Below are 12539 nucleotides of genomic sequence, written 5' to 3'. Positions count from 1 at the left end.
ACTCGACTAAAAAGAATCAACAACAAATAGTACAATGATCAATATTTTAACTCCTGTTTGAAAGGACTGTACTGTTTAGCCTAATGCTTTTCTATATGCATAATCTGTTCCACTGTTATGGGATTAGTGTTATAGGCTTATTAAAGATGCTACCATAGTGTGTTCTGATTTAAAAAATGAAAGCTTCCGTAGTTTGACTGGTTCTGGCGCTTTTTGGCTATCGAGCTAAAACTTCTTGATGCTACTTTCAGAAACGTTTGTTCAAGAACTAAAATTCACTACCTCTTGTAATATATGTTCACTATTAAACGTGTTTAATATCGATAAGCTTACTTTGTGTCAGTGTGCAGATTAAAATCGGTTGAAGCTGACTTCAGTTGACCTGATATTTGTTACATGCTTCGAAAGAAAAAAAATGTACAGCAAAATGTGTTTCTGGTTGTATGCTCCAATATGATTAGGTGCGCGATAGAACTTTGTTCAACAATTGCTTTGATTTAACCCGTCGAAGATTGGGGCGTTTTGGGGGTTGCATTCCCGGAATCGCTGTTGTTAACTGTGCCGACACTGTCCGGTGGACTGCTGACCGCTACCGGGGTGGTATTGTTAGCAGGTACTATCTTGTCCCTTTCACGTTCCCGGCCGGGTCGGAAGGCTTCCAACAGGGCATCAACTCGCGTCTCGGTAGGACCCCACCGTTGGAAGCCGGCATTGTTCTGCAACCACACTACCATCGTTCCGTGGATGCTCTTGAAGTTGACATCCGATCTGTGGGAGTGAAGGGACACATTTAGGAGAACTCTTACAGGATAGATTCGACGATTGTATGAGCAATAAACACTTACTTCGGGATACAGTGCTGCAACCCGTGACGATATTCGTGTTCCATTCCCATTACCACCACTTGTTTGCGCTTGAAGTGGCTGTCCTCGATTTTCGACAGACACTGCAGAGCCGGTTCTTTCCACTCTTGTAGGAAGACGATGAAACTAAAAAAAAAACAAAGTTCATAAGAATCATACATATGTTGTTACTATTAATCAGATGAGAATGGACCTGGGTTTTTACACGGTTTTTTGAACGTTTTACCCACTTTTAACACGGTTTTAAGAAATTAGCACGGTATTCGCGAACACGTATCGAGTCTCACGCGCCACGACTTACGTCTTATGTCTCAAGTACCACTTCTTGCTTCCCACGTATTTTTTTATTTCTCTGGTCTCGGGTCTCATGTCTCAGTCTGGCTCAGTTCACAAGTCTCAGAACACAGGTCTTATGTCTCCGATCTAATGTCTTATGTTCCAAATATGAATATAAGATCTCAAGTCTCAGTTGTAAATTCTCAAGTGTAAGGTTTCATGTCCCAAATCTTGTTCCAAGTAATGTTGTCTCTCGTTTTAAAGTTTCGGAATTAGCAAATTAGCTTCACAATAGACTGAGTCGATTTGGGGTCATTTTCGAATTTCTCAAACCCTGGGGTCTTAAAAATTTCGTTTTGACCTAAAACTCATCCATGATTTTTTGCCGAATTTTTAAGTAACGTTTACATGAGTAAATTTGGACTTTTAGGTTTGTATGGGAGAATTTAAAATTTTGTACTGAAAAACGAACATGGTTTTTCTTTTAACTCTGGTACCAAGCCATTCAACCCTTTATGTGCCAATTTATAAATTTCTTAAAGGAAATTTTCCGCTTAACAACATTGCCGAAGACCGTTACTTATTATCTCTCCAGACAACGAAGTTATAACCAATTTAATGAAGGTATGTCTTTTGGCATTGAAGGCAATTCAAATAAACCCGCAACACTGCTGGGTACAAACGAGAGATTGCTTGACTGATTTGCTCGTAGATGTTTTCTTTCAAATTTTATCATATTAGTTTCTTCGGAGCGATTGTTGTTTACATTAGGATCCATCTTTTGATGGTTGCTATAAATAAAAATAACTATGCTTGAAGGGCTGGCATTCAATTCACCGAAAATAATTTTCACTTTAAAGGTAAGTGACATCTGGAGTGAATTTGCGCCATACGTAAATTCATGTGAATTTTAAGTGACCGTCAAGTGAAATCACTTAAGTGAGCGATCAAGTGAATTTCAAGTGAATGGCAAAGTCAATTTAAAATGTTTGCTCAGGTCATTAATATCTTTCGTTGTAGAGGTTTTTAGGTGAAATTTCGGAATATCAAACATTAATCAACTTTGTTTCTACAAAACAATTATTTATTTAAAAAAAATACAACGTAAAAAACGTCACTTTTTCTCCTTATTTGGGTTCAAAAAGATTTTTCGGCTTCGAAAAATCATTGACTTCCTCACTTTGACGAGACATTCGGGTTGATATTTTCTGAAATAGTAATAAAAAAAATTAAATTTAACTAGTATTTATTAATTGTTTTGCATGATACTTACTTTAATTGCACTTGAATATTTCCAAAATAAATCATCATCGGAAAACGTATCCGAAACCTGATTGCTTCAAAAAGGTCTCTGCGACGTGTTAACCGGTTCACACGATGTTTCTGTCGGTCGACCTATGGAAAATATCATTGTTTAATAACATATAAATTACTTTAATTCTGCACCTACCAACTCAAACAAACCTCTGTTGTTTCTTTTTCAAACAACAATGAAATAATCAATACTGACATTGTTGACATTCGCTATGTAAAAAATCACTTGAATTTTAAGTGATGGGCAAGTGAATATTGGCTTAAGTGACCGGTCAAGTGGATTTCAAGTGAGCATCGAAGACATTCAATGCCGGTCACTTAAAACTCAAGTGATGAGCTAGTGTATATTGATTCGGTCACTTAAAATTCAAGTGAGAGGCAAGTGAAATGTACATGAGCCACTTGAAATGAAGAAATTCACTGAGTTTTCACTTTTAAGTGAATCTTCTAGTGTTTTTTAAGTGTGATTTTGGGTTCAGTGTTGATTGCAAGCGCATCAACATTTCACATAGAGCTAGAACAGCAAAACAACGAACCCCACAGTCAGTATTAAAAACACCTATATTAGAATCGTTGTCGCTCGGCCTGTTCTTGACCGATATTCATAAATAGGTTATCAAAATGAAGATAAAAGATTCGTTTAGCATTTTGTTAAACAAAATTTGAAAACCAAATCATGAGGTCTTAAGAAAAGTTGCTTCAACTGAACGCCTTTTGCTGAAACATATTCTCCCGGGTAACCATAAAAACATAAATATGCAATTATTCAAAAATCAGATATTTCATGTATTTAAATTAAAAACGAATACCTTTAGTGTATTTTTTTATTATTAGAATCTCAAATCTTTTTTCGATCGAAACTCTGGCATTTGTTTTCGGCCAGCTTGTCGGGCGATAATGTATTTATGGCGTTTTTGAACGAAAAAACTTCAGCTGCTGCTTCAGACACCATTTTAACGCATCTTTCGACACCTTGGCTGTGGCACGGCCAATTAGGGACTTCCATCGGCTAGAGTTTAAAAGCTTCAATTTCTTCAAATTTCAAATCACATGGCAGTATCGGTTCATACACGATCCTTCCAACTAATAAAATCGATCGAATTTGTTACGTTTATGTTTATATTCGGTTATTTTCGCGTTCAGACTGATTTATAGCCAAATGACTTGTTTTTCTTTTAAATTTGCTTAGATATTTGGAACAAAATAAATAATAATTATAAGTGCAATTCTGTTTAAACAAATTTTAGAATCAAGATGCATTTGAAAAAAGTGCACTAAATTTCATAAGTCTTTTTGTTCGAAAAACGCCATGAATACATTATCGCCCAACAAGCTGGCCGAAAACAAATGATAGAGTTTAGATCGAAAGAAGATTTGAGTTTCTAATAATAAAAAGATACATTATAGGTATTCGCTTTTAATTTAAATACATTAAATATCCGATATTTGCATTATTGCATATGTATTTATGGTTACCCGGGGGAATATGTTTCAGCAAAAGGCGTTCAGTTGAAGCAACTTTTCTTAAGACCTCATGATTTGGTTTTCAAATTTTGTTTAACAAAATGCTAAACGAATCTTTTATCTTTATTTTGATAACCTATTTATGAATATCGGTCAAGAACAGGCCGAGCGACAACGATTCTAATATAGGTGTTTTTAATACTGACTGTGGGGTTCGTTGTTTTGCTGTTCCCGCTCTATGTGAAATGTTGATGCGCTTGCAATCAATCGAATGCCAGCCCTTCAAGCATAGTTATTTTTATTTATAGCAACCATCAAAAGATGGATCCTAATGTAAACAACAATCGCTCCGAAGAAACTAATATGATAAAATTTGAAAGAAAACATCTACGAGCAAATCAGTCAAGCAATCTCTCGTTTGTACCCAGCAGTGTTGCGGGTTTATTTGAATTGCCTTCAATGCCAAAAGACATACCTTCATTAAATTGGTTATAACTTCGTTGTCTGGAGAGATAATAAGTAACGGTCTTCGGCAATGTTGTTAAGCGGAAAATTTCCTTTAAGAAATTTATAAATTGGCACATAAAGGGTTGAATGGCTTGGTACCAGAGTTAAAAGAAAAACCATGTTCGTTTTTCAGTACAAAATTTTAAATTTTCCCATACAAACCTAAAATTCCAAATTTACTCATGTAAACGTTACTTAAAAATTCGGTAAAAAATCATGGATGAGTTTTAGGTCAAAATGAAACTTTTAAGACCCCAGGATTTGAGAAATTCGAAAATGACCCCAAATCGACTCAGTCTACTTCACAAGGAATGTTTTGGCACAGTTTTTGTTCCTACACAGAACGAAACCAGTGTAAAACGCCTTGGTCTGATTGTTAATTCTTTGCTCTGGTTTCAATCTCACCTCAGAGGCTCCGTTGAATCCGTCAGCAATCGATCGATGTGCTGCAACGTGGCATCGATCAGCTCCTCGCAGTAGGGTGGATTCACCTGGAACGAACCGGACACCGGTTTGAACTCCAAAAACGAACCCCGGGACCCGAAGTACGAATCGGTATCGCCAAACGCGGAGCAATATTGGCGGAAGTAACAGTTCAGCGGACTGGCGAAACACTCAAAGGTTACGCCAAAGTGCAGGTGCAGACATTCGAACACAACTGCCGGCAGGGCCGCCTGTGTCAGCTCCGGTTCCTGTGGCGTTGGGCTACCGTTATACAAGAAGCTGGAGTACCGCTTCAGCATGCAGTACACACGACCGATGAAAAAGTCGAACTTCTTGTCGTCGAAACAGTTGAAGCGATACAGTTGTTCCTATAGAATAAGAAATAAAAATTATAATGGTGTTTAGATTATTTTCTCTTAGTGAACCGCATTCAACTTACCAACTTTTGCAGATGGGAGCTGTTGATCTTATGCGTGTCTGGGCCGGTGAGGCATGCGTGCGTATATTTTATGATCATGTGATCCCGATCGGTGTTGTACTCGATCTGCGGCATCCGTGGCGAGGGAATGGAGAACTGAATCGGATAGCACCATACTTTCCGTGGCAGGGGAGGCTGCAACGGTTGCGTCAGCTCCTGGATGCCGCTTTCCTTCAGGATTTGACTGTGCCGATCGCGTATGGTTTTCACGTGTTGCGCCGAGATGTGGTAGATTTTGGCGCACAGCTGCTCCACACTGCTCCGCACCGTTTCCACTATGTGGGGCTCGCATTGCCTCCGCAGGTGTGTCAATCGATCCTCGAAATCTTCGTAGCTGGCCCCGACGGTTTTTCGCAACCATTCGTACGTTTCGGCCGCGTTCCATTTTATCACCTTTTTGCTTTCGACCGATGCCGGAAACCGTTCAAATATTTCTGTTGCCGCTTTGCAGTATATGGATAATTGCTTTCGAGCATCACCGGTGAACTTTGGCCTGACAATCTTGATAGGAATGTCTCGTATAATTTCCTGGTACATTTGCTGGGAAATTTCCGGCTGGCAGACGCTCGGGAGCATTGGATCCACTCCTTGATCGATGATTTTTCGCTCCATCAGCCACCGGTTGAATGATCCGGGAGGAGTTATGAACTCTCGTTTAGTGAGGTGATCTTTGTAGGTTTTGAATAGTCGCGCAGTAAGGACTCCTCGCAATGCTTCTACCTCCGGGTACGGATGCGGATACAAGGTTGGAATGCGGTCGTAAATCACAACATTGGTAGGTATTTCCAGATCCCAGGGACCGGGGAGTACATACTTTTTGAGCGGCGGAGGAGCACCCGTTGACTGCTGTTGTTGATGGTTATTCTGAGTATCTTCGGATGCCCTTCGCTTTAACGCATTATTTTGTTGTGGGTGTGGAGTTGTAGGTCCATTGTTCTGACCCGAATGGCATATGCCCAGTGGATCGGTCAAAGGATCAAATTGCTGATTGTTGCGGTTCAACATCGGGGGTTCCCACAGAGATTCACCGGACATCTTGTTCCAAAAGTATGGACGTCCCTCGCGTTTAGACCAAAACTTCCGCCAACCTTGGTTGACCAGCTCAGGATGGAGCTCCTCGCCGTAACTTGGTCCCGGTGTTTGTGACCCGGGAGCAGGTGCTGTTTGCGGGGTATGCGACATATCCGGAGGGGTGGTCTTGGTTGGCGTCATAGGCGCTGCTGTTGTGGTAGGACTCGTTGCCTGAAGCGGCCCGCTGTGCTGCGGATGATGGTGGGGAGTCATGTTCGGATGGGGCAAGGTAGGTGTGCCAGGTGACGCAACCTGATGCTGGGGATGAGGAAGTTGTTGGTGTTGCTGATGATGCGGGTAAGGCGAGTGCATGGGATGCTGCTGCTGGTGTTGGGGTAGTACATGTTGTTGAGGGGTTGGCTGTTGTTGCGGGGGTTGTTGTTGTTGTTGCTGTTGTGGAGGCTGCTGCTGCTGCTGCTGCAAGTGCGATTGCTGTTGCAGTGCTATTTGTTGCTGTTGCTGTTGTTGCTGTTGCAGCTGTTGTTGATGTTGCTCGGCTAGGGCTGGGTTTGTCAGTTGTTCCCAGGCCGACGGGGCAGTTAGAACCCCGTCCTTGTTGTTTGTGCTAATATCATTCATAGTTCATCGATCGCTGCAAAATTTAAAAATAACAAAAATTATAGTTTGAAAATTTGTCATTTTTTTTTTAGTGCATAACTTTTTAAAACCTCAGTTTAACAATCAAAGTATTTTTTTGGGATTTTAAACCTTCAGGTTTATTTATCACCGAAACGATTTGAAACTTACTTTAATTTAACAATTGAAACTTTGGAACTAATTCGCTGGTTTATATTTTTCCACTAGGGATAAGTATGAACTTTGCGCTTCTGGAACAAATCCGCATACCTTTGTTGTGTCTTCCTTCGCTTCCACAAGAGTTCATCTCCCTGGACATGTTTCATTGAGGTTATGAAGCCAGAACAACCCTCAAATTCAGTTGCTATGATAATTTATTCTGTACATGCTTTATGATGTCTGCATGAACCGAAACACTTTAAATGAAAGTTTGTCTTTAATTTGTAAAATTTTGGCTTAAAAAAAAGCTTTTAAATTTCTATAAAAGAAATGCGTCGAAATAAAAGGCATACACCGTCTTAAAGCCGATCTTATTGTCTTATCGTTTCTTGGCCAAAAGACTATGTTCAAAGTGTAGCGGTCATGATTTTAAGAAATAAATAAAAATATTCTATATGTGCAACATATGGCTTCTAACTTTGGCTTACTGATGCACTAGACAGTTTTTTTAGCATTTGATAGTTCATCCACACAATCTTTTCCCTGATTTTTTTTTCTGCGACTTCGGATAACTTAAAAATCAATTATTGTCGAGGAATATTGCCCGAAAATCATATTTGAGTTACGTTAGTAGGTTTATTCGAATAGATCCGTCAAAAACCAAAAATTTACGGAAATTCAGTTTGGTTCCAATTAACAAAGTGTTTCTTCCGTATTCTATTATTACCATCGCAGTAAAAATGCGTTTATTTCATCTGTAGTCTTAACTAATTAATCATAGTACTATAATTTAATCTATCACACAGTTATGCTTGGATCAATCATATTATTTCAGTAGAATCCACTATACTTTTCGTTTAATACTTGAAATCAATCACAGGATTATAGTTGAGTATTTTATATTTATTGTTAAATTCACAAACTTAATCAGTTTAATATTTTTATAGCTTTTCGAGAATCAATCAGAGATGTAATTGAATATTCCGATTTGAATCAGAAGGAATTATTTGATGACCTAATGTTAACTCTAAGTTCTTACTGCCCCATTAGCCTTTAAAATTTGTTAAAATATATGTAAAATAATGTTAAAAAACTATCTCAAAAATTCTTTTTCTGCAGCTAAAACAGCAAAATGAAATACAATTTTTGTCTAGTTTTGCTCAAGCACATATCGGTCTAGAAAACATTTTTCCCACAATTAAAACCCAAGTCCTTTGAAGAAAAGCTTACTGTCTAGAAATGATAGTTTCTACGGTTGAAAATAAGAAATTAAAACAGTAAATCTTCGACCGATACTCTTCAAAACTAACCGCGGTCTCTCGAAGACGACGACGTAGTGTAGAAGTGATGGCGAGCAAGCTAGCAGGCAGCAAATATCATGCATATGAGCCGTGCCGTGCGCTTGCTTGTGTATTATAAAGATATCGCTTCGTCGTCGCAAACGAGCAGAAACACTTTGGACGCTTTGCCGTACGGAACAAAACGGACCTCCTCCCCGTACGTGGCGATTCCGGGGAGGAAATCCAACGCGGTTCCTCGTTTTTTTTTTAGTTTTGCTTTCTGCCTTCGTACAGTTTGCTCTTTCTGCTGGTTGATGTTGTTGGTGTTATTATCTTCGCTTTGGATGATGCTAGTGGGTGCCTTTCGGTCTTTTCATCCGGGGGGAGTTGGTGATTCCCGTAATCGGATTATTTTGTGAGATACAAGTTTTGAAAAGATACCCATAATTTTTTAGGTTGAAAAACGGTATTGGCCAGGTGAGTAGATGATGGTCTAATGAAACTAGCAAAACATTTTCCTATTTCACGGAATTCTTGCTCGGGTTTGCCAAACGAAATGATACTCACTCGACAACAGTACGACGTAGAGAGTGGACGCTTTTTTCTTGCTGCTGTAGTTTTCGAGGAGCGCGAAAACTTTTCCACCAAACAAATCGCGATTTAATCCGTATTCAGTAAAATTCACCACCGGCACTTGTATCTTTAATCGCTAACGAATCAATCGAATAATGTTAATCAAACTAAATCTACGCCCAAAACGCTGATATCGCCAAGTTTGGCGATTTTTTCACTTTGGACACCGCCAAACTCCGGAAAACAATTCGATGGAGAAAACGGCCACCAACGAGTTTGGGCCACCGGGGCGCTACTTACGGGGCTAACTCCACCGTTCCCTTATGACGGAACACTTTAACTCACGATTGGTACCGAATTTCCGCGCTAATACATCGCGTAGATGTATTTTCCAACAAAAACTGGAACCCGCACAGAAAATCACTACGTTCCACTACCGTACGCCATTTGCATTTTCTTCTGCTGCTGCTCTAGCCGATCTGCGTTATTGCGATCCGTTTGCGTGAAAATTAAACTCGAATTCACTCTTTCTTCCCATGAGAGTGGAGAGTGGGAGAGTGAGACATTCCTTTGCGAGTGTGCTGCTAATCGCGTCGTCGCGAGAGGAAATCACCGATTTTTCGTGCTTCACGAACAGAGAACGGTCAAATACGGAGGTTAAACAGTTAGAACATTTTATTCAATTTTTTATGGAATATTTGGAAAGATATATGAAACATTAGTAATCCTTAAAAAGAGTTCAAGCAATTTAACTTAACACAAGGTGTCTGCCCTCTATTGAAGCACTCTAGTAAGAGCGAGTAACATCAAATAAAGAAGAGTAAAAGCGCAGACACCATATACCCAGACTGACCACTGAAGGCTGATTTTGGCGCTTGTTCCGCAGCGCTATCTACGGGTTATCGTGAAACTAACGGCCACATACACAAAAGGATTTTTTGTTACACAAACATAACTATTATTATGTACATATCAAAACGCTATTGATATATCACACACACATTTGCATTGTGCTATTTGTTTTTATTTACCATCTAGAGATGAACACGGTCGTTTTTGATTACCTAGTTTTGATAGAAAAAATAACACGATAGGGTTAAAAAACCACTAAATAACCATTTTTGAATTAGAGCGCATTAACCAAATTTGGTTAGAATTCAACCATAAAGCTTATAAAAAATACATCGACTTCGACAGAATCGTTTAAGATCTTAACAAAACGTTAAAATTATTTTCGTAATTTATGTTACATTGGTGGTATGTTTGACATTAGGAAACACACTTTAAACGGTATGTGAAGAAACTTATATCACAATTTTGATCAATCAAAATAAATTCAATTAATTCACTTGCAATATTCAGAATGGGGGTAGGCTTAATAGCGGCACGTTATCCAAACATACGGGAAAATTGTGCCTATACTATACTTTTAGGATTTGGAGTTTTTTTTGCCATAATTTACGACTTAAGCAATGATTTTTCAACTATTTCAGGATGAGTATTCACGGAGAAAAAAGACGACAGTTGTTCCAATTATTTCAGCTTGTTATACCAATAATCGAAATGCAGTTGATTTTTTCGCATTCAACTACTTATCTAATAGATTCAACTACAAACTTCTAATTGTCCTTACGCAATCAACTATCAATATAATGCATTCAACTGTATGATTTATTTTATGCATTCAACTATAAATACAATAGATTCAACTACACATGGAGAAAAAGACGGCAACTTTATACAACAATTTCGGCTAGTTATTTCAAATATAAAGGTGTTTTTGAATATAAATCTTTTGATTTTTAATTCAAATATTAATATAATTCATTTTTTTCCATTTAGTTCAATTTTAACAAAATATGGGTACATTTGTACAAGCGTGTAAAGATTTCTTGTGAAGAAGAAAAAATGGGGGGCAAGAAATGGCACCAGGTAAAATTTAATGAAATTTGCTTATTTGACCTTATTTTCGATAAAAATTTCCCTCCTTCTAGGTAGATCTCCCCCAGGATGCTGCAGAATTTCGGTTGCTGATGCCGCTGATGGAATTGGTCGATATTCGGTTGGGGCAGATACATCGAATCTGGTTTTGCTTCATCGGGAAGCAGGATCGGCTGAAAATGGCCTCAAGCATTAATGTGCTGACTGCTGAAAATTCTCCTGAGGTGTTCCGGAAAGGCTAGAATGATACTAACATCGTGAATGCGATCCCGGATGCCGATTCGACTGAGAGTTGATTGCTGATACCGGAAGCTATCAGCTCCAGGATCGATTCCGAAAAAAAGTATGAATTCACAGCGCAATTTGTTTCTTAGTAAGTTTTTTCTGTTTTTGTTTGAATTCATTTAATAAAACAGTAATTAATCTCATTTGCAGGACATGCTTGCTATTTTCAAAACATTCTGCATCAGATGCTGCCGGGATCCATCAGCAGACGTCTCCTTCCGTCCCTCCAGAAGGCCCCGGAGGTTCCTTTTTTCGTTCGTTTCGACGTCTTGTCCCATTCGTCTTTGGCGGGTTTACCAATTCCGGAAAGTGCTAGTGTGAAAATCTAGCTGGCGATCAAAACCATCGGTGGGAAGCACACCCGTGAACAACAGGAAGCAGCTGATGTTTGCCGTTTTCTGCTTTGGGAGCTATTGTGAATATGTGAAAATGTGGTGTGTTTTTATGAATATCTAAAAACTATCGATCTCCGTCTATAATTCTTTTTATTTTTCACATCTCCCTTTCTATCTTCTTTGATCCTACACAAAAAAGTGCTAGACTTAAGTTATCAATTGTATAAGCAAAACACGAGTTTGGCTCCTTAAAACTCAAAGGTATGAGCCGTTTCAAATAAAGAAATTGTTAAAAAAAAAAATACGAAAATAAAATAATTGAAATGTCTATTTCGAAAAATAGTTTTTTTAAACTAGATAAATTTATATGGAGGGAATGTACAATATCACCATTTGAGATAATCATAGAAATCTAATAGAATCCATCATATTTAAAGTTGAAAAAATCATACGACTATAGTAGAATTTACTATAATTCTCTTTGAATGCTTAACATCAATCATACGATTATAGTAAGATATATTATGTTTATCTTTGACTGCATAAAACGAATCATTCAACCTCAGTTGAGTTTATTGTATGTATAGTTGAACGCATAATACTAACCGAATAACCTATTGTATGTATTGATGAAAGTTTAATATTTATAGTTAGCCGAGAATTAATCAGAAATATGATTGGATATAAGTGGATTATTGTTGGAAATACTATACTTTATTCTCCTTGTATAAACAAACACATTTCACTTCACAACGTTGGTAAATTTCGTTCCGAAAGGGCTGGATCCAGAATTAGCCACCAGTTGCACTGAAGATACCATCTACTTTCCGGTGACATTTTTCACAACGAAAAACATGATGAATTTACAAATTATGTCCTATGCAAGTATTTTTTTTCAGAAGTTTGACCTGACCAACTTTTCGTCAAACGTTTTCCTTAAAAAAGGAAAAAAAAGGTTTTGAACATTTTGAAT

General features: G+C 38.2%; 1 protein-coding gene and 1 long non-coding RNA gene across 3 annotated transcripts; one reads left to right on the top strand and one right to left on the bottom strand.

Annotated features, from left to right (window-relative positions):
- On the bottom strand, nucleotides 1-9474 carry LOC129760064 (mRNA (2'-O-methyladenosine-N(6)-)-methyltransferase). Of its 2 annotated transcripts, none has more exons than XM_055757639.1 (5): nucleotides 9000-9474; nucleotides 5308-7009; nucleotides 4830-5236; nucleotides 846-989; nucleotides 1-768 (listed from the first exon to the last, which is right to left on the bottom strand). In XM_055757639.1, the coding sequence occupies exons 2-5, from the start codon at nucleotides 6994-6996 to the stop codon at nucleotides 498-500; spliced, it is 2511 nt and encodes an 836-aa protein (XP_055613614.1). In that variant the 5' UTR covers nucleotides 6997-7009; nucleotides 9000-9474; the 3' UTR covers nucleotides 1-497. The 2 variants fall into 2 exon arrangements, with proteins under 2 accessions (XP_055613614.1, XP_055613615.1); XM_055757640.1 differs by having other exon boundaries at nucleotides 9306-9474.
- A 1421-nt stretch (nucleotides 9475-10895) lies between these two features.
- Nucleotides 10896-11832, top strand: LOC129760065 (uncharacterized). Its single transcript, XR_008740296.1, has 3 exons — nucleotides 10896-10937; nucleotides 11000-11319; nucleotides 11382-11832. It is a non-coding gene; the product is annotated as an uncharacterized LOC129760065 (long non-coding RNA).
- The last annotated feature ends 707 nt before the right edge of the window (nucleotides 11833-12539 follow it).

This window comes from Uranotaenia lowii, unplaced genomic scaffold (assembly GCF_029784155.1).
Source record: "Uranotaenia lowii strain MFRU-FL unplaced genomic scaffold, ASM2978415v1 HiC_scaffold_4, whole genome shotgun sequence".
Lineage (NCBI taxonomy): Eukaryota > Metazoa > Arthropoda > Insecta > Diptera > Culicidae > Uranotaenia > Uranotaenia lowii.
Note: the sequence above shows the minus strand (reverse complement) of the source record. Positions and strands in the feature narration are given on the sequence as shown.

What these genes read in the sequence shown, in the direction of transcription:
- LOC129760064 (XM_055757639.1), bottom strand. Translation starts at nt 6,996, where the DNA reads ATGAATGATATTAGCACAAACAACAAGGACGGGGTTCTAACTGCCCCG. An exon ending in GATTCAACGGAGCCTCTGAG is followed by an intron (nt 990 to 4,829) that starts GTGAGATTGAAA and finishes TTTTTTTTTTAG; the next exon opens with TTTCATCGTCTTCCTACAAG. An exon ending in TTGCAGCACTGTATCCCGAA is followed by an intron (nt 769 to 845) that starts GTAAGTGTTTAT and finishes TCACTCCCACAG; the next exon opens with ATCGGATGTCAACTTCAAGA.